The following is a 19780-nucleotide window of genomic DNA, read 5'->3' on the forward strand; positions in this document are numbered from 1 at the left end:
ATTATAAAGTTCTTATTGTTCAGGTTGCTGAGGAAAGAGCATGTAAAATACCTCATACGATGTCTGTTCTTGTTGTGTTAATGACGACTGCGGCGTGACAGTTTCCCACAAGTCTGAGGGACATCATGGCCACAAAACAACAACATCATCTGAGCACGGACAGAAAAAGGAGGCAGAGGTGGAAAAAGAAAGAATAACTGAAAAGACAGGTATTTCTTTATAGGTAGTAGTGGAAATGTTCTGGTAGATTTATATACTGTAGTTTACTTTTACTGCGGTAAACATGCAGTAGATAAACTTTAAATTTGACAGCTCACAGTGAAAAGTGGGACCCTAAAAACTGAAAACAGCAGAAATGTATCTAAATTTATCTTTTCACTGACATGATAGTCTGTCAGTCAACATAAGCGACACTGCTAAATCATAATTTTGGCACCAACAGCAGTGTCATATTTTTATCTGAGACAATAACTGAAGCTGAAGGGCAAGAAATGAAAAACAGACAGTAAGATAGAGTAAGGATGAAGTGCGGTGCAGAGAAAGAGTATATATAATTTATACCATAAGATGTTTTTGCTTGATGATTGTGGTCTGACAGTCTACCATAAGTCTGAGGGACACTTACATGAGACTCATGGCCTCCAAACCTCATCTGAGCACGGAAAGGGAAGTAAGGAAGAGGAGAGAAAAGCTGAAATAAAAGGTATCTCGTTTTTATGTGCTGGCCAATATTTTCAGAAAATTTACCTCATAATTTTGCTTCTTATCTTTCGATGACGATTGTGGTGTTTCAGTCTCCCATAAGTTTGAGGGACACGGACATGAAATTCATGGCCACAAAACAACAGCCTCTTTTGGACACGGGGAGAAAAGGGAGGAGGAGGAGCATAAAGGTATATATGCAGTGTAGTGGTGGTTGTAGTTAACTAGTGATGGAAATATATAATACATAAATTAACCATGGCAACTAAATGCTTCCTGAACACTTAAAAACGGGAAGCAGCAGAAATGTATGCAAGTTTTTTGCGTGCTATGATAATGAAAAAATGGTGTGTGTCAGTCTCCCACAAGTCTGAGGAGCACGTACATGAGGCTCATGGCCACAAAACCTCATCTGAGCACGGGGAGGAAAAGGAGGAGGAGAAAGGAAGAAAAACTGAGCACACAGGTATAGTTTAATGTATAGTGGTGGAGAGTATATAAATCTACTACAATATATGTAGATTTATATACTGTAGTTTACTTGTTCAGATGTGCGATAAAAAATCAACTTTGCAATACACAGCAAAATATGTCAGAAATATATCTTGATTTTTACTTATTTTAATGACAATTATGGTGTTTCAGTCTCCCACCATATGTCTGAAGGAAATGTACATGAGACTCATGGCCACAAAATAACAACCTCATCTGAGCACGGAGAGAAAAGGCAGGAAGATGAGCATAAAGGTATATCCTTGTTTTGTACTGTATTTATAGCAGTAGCTAAATCGAAATGGAAATATGCAGTACATACGCTTTCAGACGGGATAGACTTAGTATCTCACTGCAAAACATGGCAGAAATATATCTAGTCTTATGACAATTGTGGTGTTTCAGTCTCCCACAAGTCTGAGGAACACACACACGAGAATCATGGCCACAAGACAGCAACCTCATCTGAGCACGGGGAGGAAAGACACACTCAAAGGAAAGGTATTTGTTTCATATGTAGTGGAGGCGATGTTCTCCTAGATTTACATACTGCAATTTACTTGTCGTGCAGTGTAGATAAATCTCCCCCCCAAGCTAACTAACTAACCGTGAGGTAAATTACGGTGTAAAATGGGCCCCTGAAAACCAGAAACAGAAGATATGTATCAAAATGTTTGCTTGTTAATGTCAATACAGCAGCAAAAATAGATCTATTCTTAATGACAATTATGGTGTTCCAGTCCCCCACATGTCTGAGGTTCACGTACATGAGGCACATGGCCACAAAACAACAACCTCATTTGAGCATGGGGAGGAAAGGGAGGCCGAGGAGCATAAAGGTATCTCTTTTGTATGTACTGTTGTTGTAGTTATAGCTGTAGTTAAACTGCATTGGTTGAAATGTGCAGTATGCTTTAAGCAGCAGTAAGCTTTCACATGAGTTTAAACACTGAAAGTAACCCTAAACCTAGACCAAAAATAGCATGCATTTCTGAAATTTTTGCTTGTTTTGACAATGAAAACTGTTGTTGTGTGTCAGTCTTCCATAAGTCTGAGGGACACACACACGAGACTCATGGCCACAAAACAACCTCACCTGAGCACGGGGAGAAAAGGCACGAGGAGGAGGAGCATAAAGGTATATCCTTAAACAGTAGTGGTGGCTATAGCTAACTGTAGTTAACAATAGTGACAGAAATAGGCAGTAGATAAACTTTTAAAAAGCAAAAAACAGGCTCCTGAAAACTAGAAACTAGAAGCAGCATAACTATTTTTTTGCGTGCTATGATAATGAAAAATGGTGTGTGTCAGTCTCCCACAAGTCTGAGGGACACGTACATGAGACTCACGGCCACAAAACGTCATCTGAGAACGGGCAGGAGAGGGAGGAGGAGAAAGAAAGAAAAGTCGAGCACACAGGTATAGTGTATTTGTGTAGTGGCGGAGAGTATATAAATCCACTACAAAATGTAGATTTATATATTGTAGTTTATTTGTTGTTCAGATGTGCAGTAGACCAAAATGAATATTTGCAAGGTATATTCTTATTTAACTTATCCTTACTTTAGCAGTGCTGCTAAATCTAAATCAAATTATTGTTACAGTTTCCCACACATCTGAGGGACATGGACATGAGATTCATGGCCACAGAGCAGCAGCCTCATCTGGTCACGGGCAAAAAAGGGAGGAGGAGGAGGAGAATAGAGGTACATCCTTATATGGGCTGTAGTGCTGGCTGTGGCTAACTGTAGTTTGCCTGTAGTGATGGGAATATGCAGTACAGTTGATAGGCTAAACTTTCCCCAAAAGTTAAACACGGAAACTTAAAGAAGAGAACGGTCCCCTGAAATTGGGAAACAACCATCTTAAGCTACAGTGCTGAATCTTAGTTTGACACCAACAGTAGTGTCATAGTGTTTTCGTTTTCTGAGAAAACAGCATATATAATTTACCTTATTATCCATTTTTGCTTGTTATTTCAATCACAATTGTGGTGTGGTGTGGTTTCAGTCTCCCATAAGTCTGAGGGACATGGACATGAGACTCATGGCCAAAAAAAAACAACCTCTTCTGGGCATGGGGAGGAGGAGCATAAAGGTATATGTGCTGTCGTGGTTGCTGTGATTAACTGTAGTTGTGTAGTGATGAAAATGCAGTAGATAACCTTTTACCACGAGTTATACTTTACAATTTACCACCTCTGGTAACTTGAAACAACAGAAACTGTATCTACATTTTTGAATGTCTTGATAATGACCATTGTTGTGTTTTAGTCTCCCATCATTTTGATGGACATGGGCATGGACATGAGACTCATGGTCACAAACCAACAGCCTCATCTGGGCACGGGGAGGAACATAAAGGTACAATCTTATCTGTACTGTAGTGGTAGCTGTGGCTAACTGTAGTTAACATGTAGTGATGGAAATATGCAGTAGAAAAAGAGTTCATGAGTTAAACTTGGCAAATCACCAAGAAAAATTGGCCTGTGAAAACCTGAAAGAGCAAAAACTGTATCTAAACTTTTGACTGTCTTGATAATAAAGATTATGGTGTTTCAGTATCCCATAATTTTGATGGACATGGACATGGACATGAGACTCATGGTCATAAACCAACAACCTCATCTGGGCACAGGGAGGAGCATAAAGGTACAACCTTATAGCTATTGTAGTGCTGGCTGTGGTTAACTGTAGTTAACATGTAGTGATAGAAAATACGCAGTAGAAAAACAGTTCATGAGTTAAACTTGGCAAATCACCAAGAAAAATTGGCCTCAGAAAACTTGAAAACAGCGAAAACTGTATCCAAACTTTTGATTGTCTTGATAATAAAGATTATGGTGTTTCAGTATCCCATAATTTTGATGGACATGGACATGGACATGGACATGAGACTCATGGTCACAAACCAACATCTGGGCACGGGGAGGAGCATAAAGGTACAACCTTATAGCTATTGTAGTGCTGGCTGTGGTTAACTGTAGTTAACATGTAGTGATAGAAAATACGCAGTAGAAAAACAGTTCATGAGTTAAACTTGGCAAATCACCAAGAAAAATTGGCCTCTGAAAACTTGAAACAGCAAAAACTGTATCCAAACTTTTGACTGTCTTGATAATGAAGATTATGGTGTTCCAGTCTCCCATAATTTTGATGGACATGGACATGGACATGGACATGAGACTCATGGTCACAAACCAACATCTGGGCACGGGGAGGAGCATAAAGGTACAACCTTATAGCTATTGTAGTGCTGGCTGTGGTTAACTGTAGTTAACATGTAGTGATAGAAAATACGCAGTAGAAAAACAGTTCATGAGTTAAACTTGGCAAATCACCAAGAAAAATTGGCCTCTGAAAACTTGAAACAGCAAAAACTGTATCCAAACTTTTGACTGTCTTGATAATGAAGATTATGGTGTTCCAGTCTCCCATAATTTTGATGGACATGGACATGGACATGGACATGAGACTCATGGTCACAAACCAACATCAGGGCACGGGGAAGAGCATAAAGGTACAACCTTATAGCTACTGTAAGTGCTGGCTGCAGCTAACTGTAGTTAACATCAAGTGATGGAAATATGCAGTAGATAAACTTTTACCACTAGTTAAACATGGCAACTGACTGCGACACATGTGCCCTATTCTAAATTATTTCTGCTTGCTCGCTGGCTTTGCTTATGGCAATGATGACTTGTGGCAGCAGTCCCTCATATGTCTGAGGGACACATGCATGAGGCTCATGGCCACAAAACTTCATCTGAGCACGGAGTGAAAAGGGAGGAGGTGGAAGAGAAAGCTGAGAGAAAAGGTATCTGTTTCATGTGTAGTGGTGGCAATTTTCTCATAAAATATGTACTTATATTTATGCTTGTTATGACAGTGATGATTGTGGTGTGTTAGTCTCCCATAATTTTGAGGGACACGTACATGAGACTCATGGCCACAAAACAGCAACCTCATCTGAGCACGGGGAGGAAAGGGAGAAGGATGAGCATAGAGAAAGACAAGCTGAAAATAAAGGTATTTGTTTTATTTAATGGAGGAACTGTTGTATACTGTGGTTTACTTGTGATGCAGTTGCATTTGATAGACTTTTATTATGGAGTTAAACTTTGTAACTCACGGCATAAAAACATCCTCTGTAAACTGTAAACTGAAAACAGCGGAAATGTTACTTCTGAGCATCTGTCTGTTCCGTAAGTGCGTTTCCATTTACCTGTTTTTAAGCACATTTTGGGTTGCAATGGAAACACCAAAAATGTTTTAAAAAGTCAAAATATCACAAAACCGTTTTTACACTTGGTTGAGGTGGAGAAGTTGGCGCATTGATAAAAACAAAATGCCACAAAGTGCAACACAAACAGACATAGCAAATAAAAAATAACGTGTATTAATCAAAAAACATCACATCTGTTTATACAGAGGAGCCCATAACGTTCCTCTAATGAAATCAAATCATATTCCTCACAAACAAATATTTTTGTCTCAGACAGACAGTGAAGCTAAAGGTCAAGGAAAGGGAAAGATGGAATGGATGAATAATGGATCTAGTGAAAAAATAAGAAATAGATATATTGTTTATTATTTAGAATGCTGAGTAGGAAGTACATAAATAAAATTAAACTTTTGTGGTGCTTTTCCTTGATATGTCATTGATGATTATGGTGGGACAGTCTCCCACAAGTCTGAGGGGCACGGACACGAGACTCATGGCCACCACACAACAATTTCATTAGAGCACGGGGAGAACACACACCTACCTATACACACAGGTATAATGTTTATGTGTACTGGTGGAGAGTATATAAACATACTACAATATATGTAGATTTATATATAGTTTACTTGTGCAGTAGACAAACTTAACTTTTGCCCTTAAAATATAATAAATAAATTAGAAAAAAACAGAAATATATCTAGATTTTTGCTTGTTTTTTGTATTAACAATTGCGATGTGGTTTCAGTTTCCCACAAGTCTGAGGGACATGGACATGAGAGTCATGGCCACAAAAGCTTATCTGAGCACGGGGAGAGAAGGGTGGAAGAGGAACATAAAGGTATATCCTTATATGTGCTGTAGTGGTGGCTGTGTCTATCTGTAGATGAGAGTAGAGGATAAAAAGAGAGAAAAACTGAAAAGCAGTAATTTTTTGTATGTAGTGGTAGCAAGTATACTGTAGTTTGACTGTAGTGATGGAAATATACAGTACAGTAGATAGGCTTAACTTATACATATAGATTTATATATAGTTTACTAGATTTTTGCTTTTTATTGTATTGACAACTGCGGTGTGGTTCCCAGTCTCCCACAAGTCTGAGGGACATGGACATGAGAGTCATGGTCACAAACCAACAGCCTCATCTGGGCACGGGGAAGAGGAGCATAAAGGTATATCCTGACAGAAGGAAGAACATAGAGGTATAGCCTTCTATGTGCTGTTGTGGTGGCTGTGACTTACTGTAATTAACATGTAGTGATGGAAATATGCAGTAGCTAGGCTAAACTTATACATATAGATTTATATATAGTTTACTAGATTTTTGCTTGTTATTGTATTGACAACTGCGGTGTGGTCCCCAGTCTCCCACAAGTCTGAGGGACATGGACATGAGAGTCATGGTCACAAACCAACAGCCTCATCTGGGCACGGGGAGGAGCATAAAGGTACAGTCTTATCTGTACTGTAGTGGTAGCTGTGGCTAACTGTAGTTAACATGTAGTGATGGAAATATGCAGTAGAAAAAGAGTTCATGAGTTAAACTTGGCAAATCACCAAGAAAAATTGGCCTTTGAAAACTTGAAAGAACAAAAACTGTATCTAAACTTTTGATTGTCTTGATAATGACTATTATGGTGTTTCAGTATCCCATCATTTTGATGGACATGGACATGGACATGGACATGAGACTCATGGTCACAAACCAACAACCTCATCTGGGCACGGGGTGGAGCATAAAGGTACAACCTTATCTGTACTGCAGTGGTAGCTGTGGCTATCTGTAGTTAACATGTAGTGATGGAAATATGCAGTAGAAAAACAATCACCATGAGTTAAACTTGGCAAATCACTGCAAAAAAATTTAATGAAGATTATGGTGTTTTAGTCTCCCATAATTTTGATGGACATGGACATGGACATGGACATGAGACCCATGGCCACAGAACAACAACCTCATCTGGCCACGGGGAGGAGGAGCATAAAGGTATATCCTGACATGTACTGCAGTGGTGGCTGTGGCTAACTGTAGTTGACACACATAATCATGGAAATATGCAGTAAAAAATAAACTTTCACCATTTGTTAGGTTGTTTGCTTGCTATATCAATTAAAAATGTTGTGTCAGTCTCCCACAAGTCTGAGGGACACGTACAAGAGACTCACAGCCACAAACCAACAACCTCATCTGGGCACGGGCATGGGCATGAGGGAGAGCATAAAGAAGAAAAAGCTGAAAGGAAAGGTATCTTGGCAATGTCCTTGTAGATGGTGAAGTTTACTATGCAGTGCTAAACTTTTACAGCAAGCTGAGCTTATAGCCAAAAAATGGGATCCTAGAAACTGAAATAAACAGAAATGTCTCAGTGACATGACTGCCTTTGGATCAATTGAAGCTTAAGAATGAACCTCACAAGATATTTTTTGCTTATGTTCATGATAATTGTGGTGTTTCAGTCTCCCACAATTTTGAGGGACATGGACATGATACTCATGGCCACAAAACAGCCTCAACTGGGCACGGGCCGAAAAGGGAGGAGGAGGGGCATACAGGTATATATATATATAGTAATAACCATGTTCTTGTAGTGCAAAATGCCCACCTAAAAACGGGAAACAGCAGAAATATACATCCATTTTTGCTTCTTATGTTGATGCCGATTGTGGTGTTTCAGTCTCCCACAAGTCTGAGGGACATGGACATGAGACTCATGGCCACAAACCAACAACCTCATCTGGGCACGGGGAAGAGGGGCATCATGACAGAAAAGGTATCTGTTTTATATGTCATGGGAGCAATTTCCTTTTAGATTTACATGCTGAAGATTACACTAAATAGTAGACAGCAGCAGTAAGTCTTAATTTGGCACTTGACATCTCTTTATTTGAGAGTCAAGATAAGGGCAAGAGGAGAAAAGGCCCAAGTAAACAAGACTAGGTTGCAACTTAGCATATGGCTTGACCGTGTGTGGTAGAGGACTGCATTGGGATTGGGACCCAACACAAATCTCACGAAAGAGGGCAGTTTTTTCTTTGTTGCTGGCAGTCAAAAAATAAACAACGGGTCCTGGGATTTAGTTTGCACCCACCGGAAGGATGGAGATGGAGTCAACAGATAAAGTTGAAAAGAAGATTACAGCACGGTTTTACAAAACAACAGCAAAGCAAGGCAAATCTGGCATTTTTCAGTTTTCAATTTCACATTAAAATAATGTCTTTTCACCTGCTGGACAGGAGAAGACAAAAAAATCTCTATTGTACAGGAATGAAGGGTCAGAATGCTTGCTGGAGCAGACAGGAGTGTAACACACTCACAGCGGGAGTGGCTGGTAATGGTCAGAAATCCACCCGGAGTGGGATTAGGAAAATGTGCCGCACAGGGCTCTAGAGTGTGGTCAATGGACTACATTGAGGCAAACTTGTTACACAGATAGTTAGTGGACTGATTATTATTTGGTGTGCTTTAACTGTTCACTTATGCCTCTCTATGCATGGCAAGCTGTTTTGTCTGCTACCATGGCTCTATGCTGGACTATTGTGGTGCGCAACCATTGTCTCTGCTTCTCACAGCAGTAGGTTTTATGTGGTTTTCTAGTCTCATTCCCTCATGGTGAAAATCAGGTACTGTACTGTCTCTGTGACATTTAGGCGTCGACTTCTCTTTAAGTGGGCGGTTGTCGTGTGTGCGGACCCAGTGGGGCACGGACCACATCCTGCTTCACCCTTATTCAAGTAGTGATAGCCTTGGAGGGCAAAGCCTATTAAAAATTAAACTTTAGTTTTGTCAAGGACAGATTTGCATTCATAGGCTTACTTTGTTGAGGTTCAACCAAAAACTACAAGTAGACATTGTGAAATTATTAGATTGTTGAGAAAAAACATATAGAGTTTACCTTATATGATGTTTTTGCTTGATACGTCAATGGCAACTGTGGTATTTCAGTCTCCCACCATTTTGAAGGACACGTACATGAGACTCATGGCCACAGAACAACCTCATCTGGGCACGGAGAGAGAAGGGAGGAGGAAAGAAATGCTGAAAGGAAAGGTATTTCTTTTCTATGTAGTGATGGCAATATTCTCATAAAATATACCTCATATTTTTGCTGGTTATATTGTCAATGACAACTGTGGTATTTCAGTCTCCCATCATTTTGAAGGACATGTTCATGAGACTCATGAACATGGCCACAAAATAACAACCTCATCTGGGCACGGGGCGAGATGGGAGGAGGACCATAACGAAAGAAAAGCTGAAAAGAGAGGTATTTATAGTGGTAGCGATGTTAGAGTAGATTATTGATGGCGCAGTAAATATACAGGAGATAAACTCTGCACGTGTTAAAGTTGGCAGCTCACTGTGAAAAAGAGAGAAAGTGGAAACAACAAATATATCTAAATCTATATTTAACTTCATCATAGCCTGTCAGTCAACATACGCTATAAGGCTAAATCTTTTTGATACCAACTGTAGCGCTTGTGTTTATGAAACAATGACTGACACTGTAGGGCAAGAAATAAAAAAACAGACGAGAATAAGAAGGTGAATTTGACATTGAAATAAACACATCTGTTTCTGTGTTCATAATTATGCAAGTTTTAAATACGCTCATGTCTTGATGTCTGATTTTTGATAGTAAGAGCATTTTCCGTTTTGTTTGGATGATACTTTTTGAATTAAATAGCTCTGTAGTGTGCTAAATACCATGTCAGTTACATTAGAATTGGATCTATATTACCAAAGGTTTCTCGCAAGTCATTGGATGTTGTTTCTTGCATTTGGTTTGGTAAAACAGCCCAAGATAATCTGTGCGACGTCAATATAGATTGATCTGTGAGTTGTTGCTCCTTTGTAGTGCATCAAGTCATTGAAAAATCTGAGTGGGAAAGAGGGAGACATGAGAGCCCAAAACACACTCATGGGAAAGATGATGAAGACAGAGAAGATAGAGAAAGAGAGAAAAAGAAAGGTAAAATTTGAACGTGCAGTATAATAGCACAGTGATTCGGAACTGGTTGCACATTCGGACCCAACATTTATCATGACGGGGTTAACAGTTGGCACAGTATTGCAGTCGTAGCTCCATTTGCCATGTTTCTAAGTCTGAAGTTTGAAAGCACTTGGAGTATTTTCAAGAACAATCATGATGAATGTTTTCCATAACAGTTTTTAATTCCAGTTTGAATTTTTGGGGGGGGTGGTAAAATTATTTCATCACACGGTCGACTGGTAGCGGTTCGGGAGCTTTCAATCACCCATGCCCAGTTGTCATGAAAGATGTTGTTTCTTCGTTTTTTTTTAGCACTTTAAGACTTCTCGTCCATGTTGGACTGAGAGTTAAATTCTTGACCTTGGAGATGGTGGTTGCCGTTCTTCTTGGAAGATCAAAAGCTCCGGAAAAGCTACTGATCTCACCACGATGGCACTTGTAGTGGGATTGTTTTACCAACTGCTGTTTCCAAGGTCAAAAAGATGAACTTGAATACTTGAAAGTGTCCTGACATCAGTTTCCAGTCCACAAATAGTCAAATATTAAGTTGTCAAATCAGATTTGACTTGAGTCAGGTGCAGCAAACAGTTCTTTGCATATAGACTACTAAAATATTGTGGATGGCTTTTGGATTCTGTTCAACCAGTTAAGAAACACTGCACTAGGTGAAGATTATGTCAGCTTTATAGAACAAAGCAACCCTGTTCTTTAAAGGTAGAATCTAGTGGGAATCCCATCTACTTAATACATATGACCTCTCTGTAGTGCTGATAGTAACCTATAGGCTAAACCTGCTCCAGCTGTTTGAGGGTATAGTACCGTAGATGACTGCAGCAGGGCGAATGATGTGGTAGAAAAATCTTAAAAAAAGATTCCTTCATCCCTCAAGGGCTTCTGAAACTCTTGATCTCAGGAGAGCCCCAGGCCAGACAGTTGTTTGGGATCGTATATGATGATTTCAAAGGTAAGAGACCAACACGAGCAGCACGCTGTCTGAAGATACAGACAAGAGACTCGAGCTTGGTTAAATCCTCTGGATTCTTTGGTTCAGATCAGTGGATTTTAAACTCGTTGGATGCTGTTTTTCCAACTTTAAAACCTGTGGAAAAATTCCTATCACTGCATGTTTTATGTTTTTCATTTTGCTCATTCTTTCCCTATGCATCTGTGACTCCCTCGTGGTTGTGTTTGCTTTTTGTGCATGATCAAGGTAAGCGTTTAGACTTTTAATTCATATTAAACCATCAAATAATTGCCTACATTGACATTCCTGTTTATTGGTTTTAGAAAAGATGCTTGTTAGCATTATTATTTCAACCTCCCAGACTCTTTGAAGCAGGCAGCTCTGTTTCTTTCTCTCAATTTAACTGTCTTTCACCGTTAACAATTCACAATTGATAAACACCAATAAAGCAGCATCTTGACTCGTAACGTTAATTTGCGGAACAATGTCCCATTGCCTCTCTAGTCTGTGGAGTAATTGGCCATTTATATTTAATTAGGCAGTTCTTCCCCCACTGCTAGCATAGTTCCCTCAGTGCTGAGAGAGGCACTTTATGGTGCTCCTCTCGCTGGCTTCCTTTAAACCAGCTCATTAATATTTCAGCTGGCATCATCAACCAAACAATAATAAAATAATAATGTGACGGCTGATTAAACAGCTAAACTCCGACTTTTTAATGTGCATTTAAATGTGTATTTGCATAAACATGCCTGGTAAACGCCTCTTTAGAGGACAGTGATGCCTTGCAGCACGTTATTGCAGCCAACTTCTAAAGCTTAATAAAACCTTAATTAGGTACCAGCCTCAGCCAAGATAATCGAGAATGTAGAGCAACACCCCTCCACCTCTCACTGCACAACGCAGATCCTACGGTAAATGATATCAGGCTTTCATTTCTCTGTGGAAAATTATACAAAAGGTCTTACACCATTCTCCACAGCATAATTTTTTTTAGCTTTGGTTTTAGGGTGTGAAATTTGAAAGAGGTCTTAATTTATGAAGCGTGCAAGCACACAGACTAAAACCTGCAATCAAATCCTCTCAGATAATTCATGAATTACAAAGAGAAAATTTAATTAAGAGCTCTGATTGTGCAGCGCTTTATGAAAAAGAATTTAAGACTGTGGAAATGAAGAGCAAACAGAGAAAAGAGATGAGAGGCAGTGGAGGCTTTCTATCAGGTTAAGCAGGGTCAGACTGATTTCACAGTGTCAGGTGCAGTCTGAAAACACCTACTGAACTGTATCACTCACCTCAAACTCCCTCAGTTATGATACTGTAGCTTATAATCTACTCAACCAGTAATGCAATTAAATTCCCAGACACAATTAACATGCCTGTACTCACAGGCTGGCACACGTATATACACAAACAAGCTTGTACACACGCGCACACACGCACACACGCACGCACACACACACACACACACACACACACACACACACACACACACACAGGTAGTGGAATTCCCATCAGTAATCAGTGCAGCCCAGTGAAGCAGACTCAGCAAACCTGTGAGTGCAGGAATGGAGAGGGAGTGGTTTGTCTTTATTGAACCAATATAGAGTCAGAAAGGCAAGTCATAAAACACACTCAGAGTCGTTCATTTGTTCACTGACATGTAAAACAAAACATTTCAGACATATCCGTTCAAGTCATTTATCACTTCCTGCTGTCAGTGAAGGATTCCTGCGTTAATGCTTAAAAAAATACCCCATCCTATCCAAAGTTGTATACTTCAACATCATGAGCATGTATAACTGTCTTTATCTAATAAAAGAAACTTAAATCTGTCTCTTTTCTTTCAGACTGTGAGTGCTACGGCCACTCCAACCGCTGCAGCTACATCGACTACCTGAACATCGTCACATGCGTCAGCTGCAAGCACAACACCAGGGGCCAGAACTGCCAACACTGCAGACTGGGATACTTCCGCAACGCCTCTGCCGAACTGGATGATGAGAGCGTCTGCATCGGTCAGTCTGTAGGGGGTAGAGAGAGAGAGAGAGAGAGTGAATGGGGGGGGTGTTGTGTGTGATTGACAAGGAGAGATGCTTAAATTGTTGCTGCTTTTAAAATTAATACAATTACTCAGATGTTAAAGTGAAGATTACCACATCAAGGCAGTCTAGCGGTGAAACTTTAAATGGATGCACACAGTGGGAAAAAAACGAAGAAACAATATTTTTATCAAATATTTTTGTGTTGGCTCGGGATTTTAAAATGACTATAAAATTAAAGCAGATTCAAGTTGAGTGTGTTTATCCACATCAGCTTAATAGTGAATAAATTGTGGCCCTTGATGAACCCAAAGAGAATATTTTTTAACGTCTTTCCATACATTGTTTTGGTTTTACAGCAATTTTTTTTCTTCTATTTTGGTTCACTCTCACTGCTCTCATCTGCATATAGATGCCAGACGCAGCAGCAGACATTCACCACTGCTTTGCTAGTTCTGAGGGATTCCTGTCTTAAGCAAATGCAACAATACGCTCAGGTGACTGACTTGATCAGTCAAGAACTTTCCATTGTTCCTATATAAAAAACATTTTGACTGTTTTAGGTTCACTGCGCTGCTGCATTGTACTTAATCTAGAGATGAATTAGAAGTCCAACAGTGTTCATATAATACTGATGCAAACACCCTCAAGCAGCCTTAAAGCTAAAAGTCAACACTTAAAACCTCATTTCCAATCCAATGTGCAGGAGTGCAGAGCCAAAACAACTAAAACATGCAACTGTTCTAATATGTACTGTATAGATACTCGTACCTCTATATGATATACACTGTTTGTACTCTTCCACAGAGTATTTACTCTCTGTAAAACTCAGTCTTAATAAGGGCATGTCCTAATACTGTAAGAGGTCACTGTTTGCATCGCTGCAGAGCTAAAAATCTGGTGTTGATTTGGATCCATCTGTAGGTGGACGGCAGGGGGTTGGAGGGTAAACTCGCCACAGTTGGGGCACACACAGGGCCAGGCCTTGGAGTCAGCACAAATAAGGCCCCATTAGCTCATCTGCCAGCATACTGGCACACCGAGCACGGCAACAGAAATCAGTTCACACCAGAGTCTCTGGTGAGCAAGAGACCAAACACTAATGCATTTGCACACACATTTTACACAGCTATGCACTCTCCACACACATTCACTGTCAGCGGCTCACATAGAATTCCAGAATTAATGGACACGACCCACAAACACACGGATACCAACCGCATTGCTGTAGTTGTGTGTCATCTGGGCCTCTTGGCTTGTTTCACTTTTATGAATATTTTATAATACATTTTATAGTAAATTAGTTAATTTGATCTTGGGTTTAAGTGAAAGACAAACTACCGGCTTACATCAAATCGTGAGAGAAACATTGGTTCATCATCAACTGACAAATGCAATGCAAATACGTAGCTCTGCAATTTGTTACCATCTCTGATCAGCTCACTGATCTGAATATCAGTCAGCTTCTATAAATATACGTATTTGTAATAATAATTACTTGCAGAAATAAGAAAACAAATCTAAAGAAAAATTAAACGTCATCTTGTGTTAAATAGGTATACTCTAGAGTTGTAAATCTGTCTCTGACTGATTTGACATTGACACGAATCTCAGAAAGTAGTTAGCATTTCAATACAACAAAAATATGTTTAAACATGTCAACAGGTTGGTAGGAAGGGAGAGAGCTGAGGGTGTTTCTGAGAATAGAAGAGAAGTGTGTGGTGTTTGATAGGATATCAGAATCAAACAAATTTCAACAGACTAAACTTCTGCTTCTCCCTCATCTGTTCAAAATACCACAATGTCCCGTACACGTACACTGCCTTTGAAAGCAGATATTGTTATCAAAGGAACTTGCAGTCCTATTTAGATGGCATTAGTTTCCCAAACAACATCTGATATATACAGTACTTTCTGACATAGGACATCTGTCATTTCACTTTTCTGATGATGGAAGAGGAGTCACTGTAGTCTCTCCCTAGTGTTGTCGGCTGTATGATAGGATTTGGTTCAGTGAACCTCTTGGAGACACTGGGACAGCTTGGTTACTGTATGAGAAAAAAAATCAGACCCTTGGGATCCAATAGCAGTTATAACATAAATACACACTAGACTGTGCTTTTGCATCTGAATTTTGACCACAAAAGGTACAGATGATGGGCAAAACACAGAAATCTTTTGGGCTGAAAAGGGTCTAAATTTCAGTTCTGAATCTGCTGAATTTTGGAACATCTCTGTACTTTGAAGAAACTCCACCTTTTACATGCACAGCACTGTAGCTCTGAAAGGCTTCAATACCGAAGACTGTGGTCTGAATACAAATGCACACATTTTTGGCTGAACTTAATTCAACTCTAGTTTAAATCCCCCTAAAATTACAAAAGGCAGGAATTTCTAAATGACTCCATTTCTTTTTCCTCCACCACCCTCCTCTCTCAGAGTGTAACTGCAACCAGATGGGTTCTGTTCATGACCGGTGTAACGGCACAGGCTTCTGCCAATGTAAAGATGGTGCCACGGGGGCCAAGTGTGACGACTGTCTGCCAGGCTACTACTGGAAACAAGGCTGTTACGGTGAGTATAGGGAGACTGATTTTTGGTGGGTTCATGTCTAAAAATCCAGGGACAAACAAATGTTGTAGCCTACCAGGACCTTTGCAAGTGCACTATGCAACTTAGCTCAGGCATCTCACGATGTTTTCTTTACTCCCATGGGAATAGATCATGTAGCTCATTAGCAGCATCAGCTGCTCCTTTTATTGATGACCCTGTCACTCCTTAACCTCATTACAGGGAATCGCCTTCCTCTCCCATCTACCATCTAGTCGAGGGCCTCAGTCTCACATAGACCCTCCCCATCTACACACACACACACACACACACACACACGCACACACACACACACACACACACACACACCTCCATAGGTATGCATGCATCTTTACTGTGGGTTTATTTATTACAACATAGGGTGTACTTAAGTAAATAGTAGCACAGTATGTTTTAGATTTGACACCTTACCTCAAATACTCGAATGCAACAGAGCCAATTATCTTTGGTGTAATAAAAATTGTTACCTCTTGTAATTATTTCTTGTCATGGAAGCCTGATGCTCTCTATTTTCTCAAAGAACCTTTTTAGGTCAAGCATCTTGTGCAGCACAACTACCTCTGTGCTTTTCCTAATGCCTTTTATAGCATTTTAATTATGCTATTTGTTCCTCCAATCATTACCTAACACAATATCACACATGCAGTGTATTTTCTGCTGGGTTTGACACAATGATTTTAACTTGACCCTGAGAAAGTGCAGGCTGTAGAAAAACAGACAAAGAAAAGGTCTGCAAAAACAAAAAAAGCAGGTGTTACCTGTTGTTGTCCCTGAGGCAAAGACTGAAGAATTTATCTTTCCTCTTTCCTTCCTCCTGCTTTCTTTCCTACTTTGTTCTTTCTGCCCTGAATTCTTCTCCTCCCCATGTATCTGTTTCCCATCATGCTTTTTCTAACATTGCCCCTCCTTATCTTCCCTCACCTATCTCTCTCTTTGCCAATACATCTTTCTTCCGACTTTGTGCACTTTACTCCCCCACTATCCTTTTACTACCTGTCACTCTGTCACTTTGCTGTGCCCTCTTTATTCCCAACTCCTCTCTCTCTCTCTCATTCTCCTTACCTCTGCAATTCCGTCACCTCTTTTCCTCTACTTCTCCCTTTACTGCTCTGTCTGTCTGTCTGCCTCCGCCTCCGCTCACAGCTAACGTTTGCGACGAGGAGATGCTCCTGTGCCAGAACGGAGGAACATGCTACCAGAACCAGAAATGCATCTGTCCTCCAGAGTTTAAGGGGGTACTGTGCCAACACTCCCGCTGCGAGGCGGGCAAGGACTGCAACACCGCCTCTTCCCTGCACTTCTCCACGGCCACCCTGCTGCTCTGCACTCTGCTAGCCCACCTGCTGGCCACGTTAACTCCCCACTGAGCCACGAAAACCACCCTCAGACCAAGGAGTGTGTGTATATGTGTGTGTATATGAGGCAACGGGTGACCCAAAGAGGGTAGAGCCACCCCAGTCATGGACCTGACGAACACACACAGCAGCACTCGCAAAAAGCACACACGCTCACAGAACACTAACTAGCCTCAGTCTCCTTTCAAAACACACATACACACACACACCTCACAGGACTGTTATGATATGATGAGTGTGTGCTCAGGTGTGAGAAGGACAAACAGAAAAAAAAGGGGAGCGACCTAAGAGAAAAGAGATGCAGACGAGGGGGGGGGGGGGGGAATCATACCAACCACTGTTCCCTTTATTCCTGAGCTGGAGCAATGTGCATCAAACCAAAAAGCATAAACACTTAAATCACTGTTTCACTTCAAAGGGAATGGCTGTTGTAACCACAAGGACCTTTTTCTTTTTTCTTTTTTTCTTGGTTGAGTTAAGGATCTCGCCTCTGTTGGACTGACAGCCAACGTGTGTGTGTGTGTGTGTGTGTGTGTGTGTGTGTGTGTGTGTGTGTGTGTGTGTTCAGACTCAGTGAGAGCACGAGACATGTCGACACGATGGACGGGGGTCGGGAGGCGAGGTGCGCGTTTGATCCTGCTGCTGAGGCCTACATAGTATATTAACCAGGTTTCATTTCTTCTCAAAAGATGAGACTTGATTTGACATTTATTCTATTTCTGCTGCATTTTTTTAATTATAACTTCAGTCATTGTATCTAATGTGCCCACAGTCGCTGAGATTATACATATTATATAATATCCAGGGGGTTACAAATTATTTAAAAAATAGTCACTATTATGGTTGTTATAGGAATGAGTGATTGTTGCCACACTTAGCGAGATTTAATCTTCACACAGTATTCAGGAAGCAGAATTTAACAGAATTTAACAAATGAGAAGTCTAAAAGAGAGAAAAGGTATGAACCACGTATCAATATTATATGACATTATTTGAATATTTTTTGTAGAAATTATTTTTGTTTGGAGTTACAATAAATTATAAAAAATGACATTTACAATTATTCCAAATGAGCATTTTATTACACTGAGTGTAAACCTTGCAGTAAATATGACTGTTATTTGCCTTCTTGCTTGTACTTTATTCATTCAATCAAATGCTCATGATTACGTGCTGTTAACAACTTTTTTTTCCAGCGGGGTGAAAAAAAACGAAAAAAAAACAGAGCAAGATGAGACGAGAGAGCCGCCAGTCCAAGTCATTCATTTGATCTATGTCATTCACTTTGGACATGGTGTTGAATGTTTTTATTATTACACATGAATTATTCTAGTTTGAAATCCAACAGTCTGTCTGACAATCACACAGAATTGCTTTCCTGTTGAGAGAATATAAATCATTTTATTCTGATAAAAGTTGCAAAGAGCTTTTATATCTATAAATGTCGCTTGCAGATACATGCCAAGTGATGGGCTACTAAACAACATTTTCCAAGGTACAAACAGTCCTGACAGTCCTGAGAGACAGAGCCACTGACCCTGAGGCCAGAGTTTCTCATCTTTAAGTCACCTTGAGATCGCTGATTGCTGTTTGCAAGGATGTTCTTGTGACATTTTGTGTTTATCAAAAATGTCCTTCAAGTTCTTTTCCCTTAGCAAACAACATCAACATCATTTTACTGAGAAATGTTCTATTGCTGAGTCAGTCCAGGTACACAGTGGATAAAGAGACATGAATGCTGCATTACACCAGGATACAGTGTACATCAAAGATAAAAGGAGAGACTAAGCCTGTGAGAAATGACAAGACAGGGATTCTGGTATTACTCCTCTATTTCTGAGCTGGTAGTAGCTGTATTAGCTATTCTGTGTGTAGGGCTCATCCCCTCTGAGCCTGAATGGTGTCAAGAACTGAGACTTGGGAGGGAATAGTTTATGAATGTAGAACATTGAGAAATGATGTAAAGGAACACATTTCATTGTGGATCAAAGAGCGGGGAGTGTCATAGCCAGAAGAATATGTATTGCAGTATACTGTATGCATTATTGACTGACTGTAGTGTGGTGTTTAGATACAGTGCAAACATGGACTGGAATAGGCTAATTCATTGATCCCACATCTAAAAATAGAAATTTAAGTTTACATTGGCAGAGAGGTCAGAGGAATAGTTTAACATTTCAGCAAATATCACTTTCTTGTCAAAAGCTAGATGAGAAGGTAGGTACTACTCTCACATCTGTCCGGTAAATATTAAGCTACAGCCAGCAGTCTGTTAGGTTAGCACAGCATAAAGACTGGAAGCAGGGGGTAAACAACTACAGCAGCCTGGTTCTGTCCAAAGTTAAAATACACCTATCCGAACTTCCAAATAGGACTGGATACTAGTTATAGGGTACAAAACT

The 19780-nt window shown here is 40.1% G+C and overlaps 1 protein-coding gene across 26 annotated transcripts in view; it reads left to right on the top strand.

Annotated features, from left to right (window-relative positions):
• The window catches only part of ntng2b (netrin g2b), a 64626-nt gene extending 46123 nt beyond the window's left edge, over nt 1–18503 (top strand). Inside the window, exons 9-42 of one of the 26 annotated variants that reach the window (XM_051413001.1) lie at nt 102–209; nt 599–703; nt 795–893; nt 1061–1168; nt 1348–1449; nt 1600–1695; nt 1935–2033; nt 2234–2332; nt 2506–2613; nt 2799–2900; nt 3205–3291; nt 3468–3557; nt 3756–3845; nt 4046–4135; nt 4335–4424; nt 4609–4713; nt 4903–5010; nt 5103–5222; nt 5876–5974; nt 6167–6259; nt 6505–6591; nt 6784–6867; nt 7066–7161; nt 7308–7406; nt 7548–7664; nt 7877–7972; nt 8095–8190; nt 9363–9467; nt 9562–9684; nt 10276–10389; nt 11300–11374; nt 13222–13389; nt 15853–15987; nt 17167–18503. In XM_051413001.1, the coding sequence (XP_051268961.1) occupies nt 102–209; nt 599–703; nt 795–893; nt 1061–1168; nt 1348–1449; nt 1600–1695; nt 1935–2033; nt 2234–2332; nt 2506–2613; nt 2799–2900; nt 3205–3291; nt 3468–3557; nt 3756–3845; nt 4046–4135; nt 4335–4424; nt 4609–4713; nt 4903–5010; nt 5103–5222; nt 5876–5974; nt 6167–6259; nt 6505–6591; nt 6784–6867; nt 7066–7161; nt 7308–7406; nt 7548–7664; nt 7877–7972; nt 8095–8190; nt 9363–9467; nt 9562–9684; nt 10276–10389; nt 11300–11374; nt 13222–13389; nt 15853–15987; nt 17167–17390 (3617 nt within the window). In that variant the 3' untranslated portion in view covers nt 17391–18503. Of the gene's footprint in view, nt 1–101; nt 210–598; nt 704–794; nt 894–1060; nt 1169–1347; nt 1450–1599; nt 1696–1934; nt 2034–2233; nt 2333–2505; nt 2614–2798; nt 2901–3204; nt 3292–3467; nt 3558–3755; nt 3846–4045; nt 4136–4319; nt 4425–4608; nt 4714–4902; nt 5011–5102; nt 5223–5875; nt 5975–6166; nt 6260–6504; nt 6592–6783; nt 6868–7065; nt 7162–7307; nt 7407–7547; nt 7665–7876; nt 7973–8094; nt 8191–9362; nt 9468–9561; nt 9685–10275; nt 10390–11299; nt 11375–13221; nt 13390–15852; nt 15988–17166 lie in introns of all 26 variants that reach the window. The other 25 variants (XM_051413004.1, XM_051413002.1, XM_051413003.1 and 22 more) reach the window with 25 other exon arrangements.
• Nucleotides 18504–19780: the final 1277 nt, after the last annotated feature.

The sequence above is a fragment of the Dicentrarchus labrax genome, unplaced genomic scaffold (assembly GCF_905237075.1).
Source record: "Dicentrarchus labrax unplaced genomic scaffold, dlabrax2021, whole genome shotgun sequence".
Classification (NCBI taxonomy): domain Eukaryota; kingdom Metazoa; phylum Chordata; class Actinopteri; family Moronidae; genus Dicentrarchus; species Dicentrarchus labrax.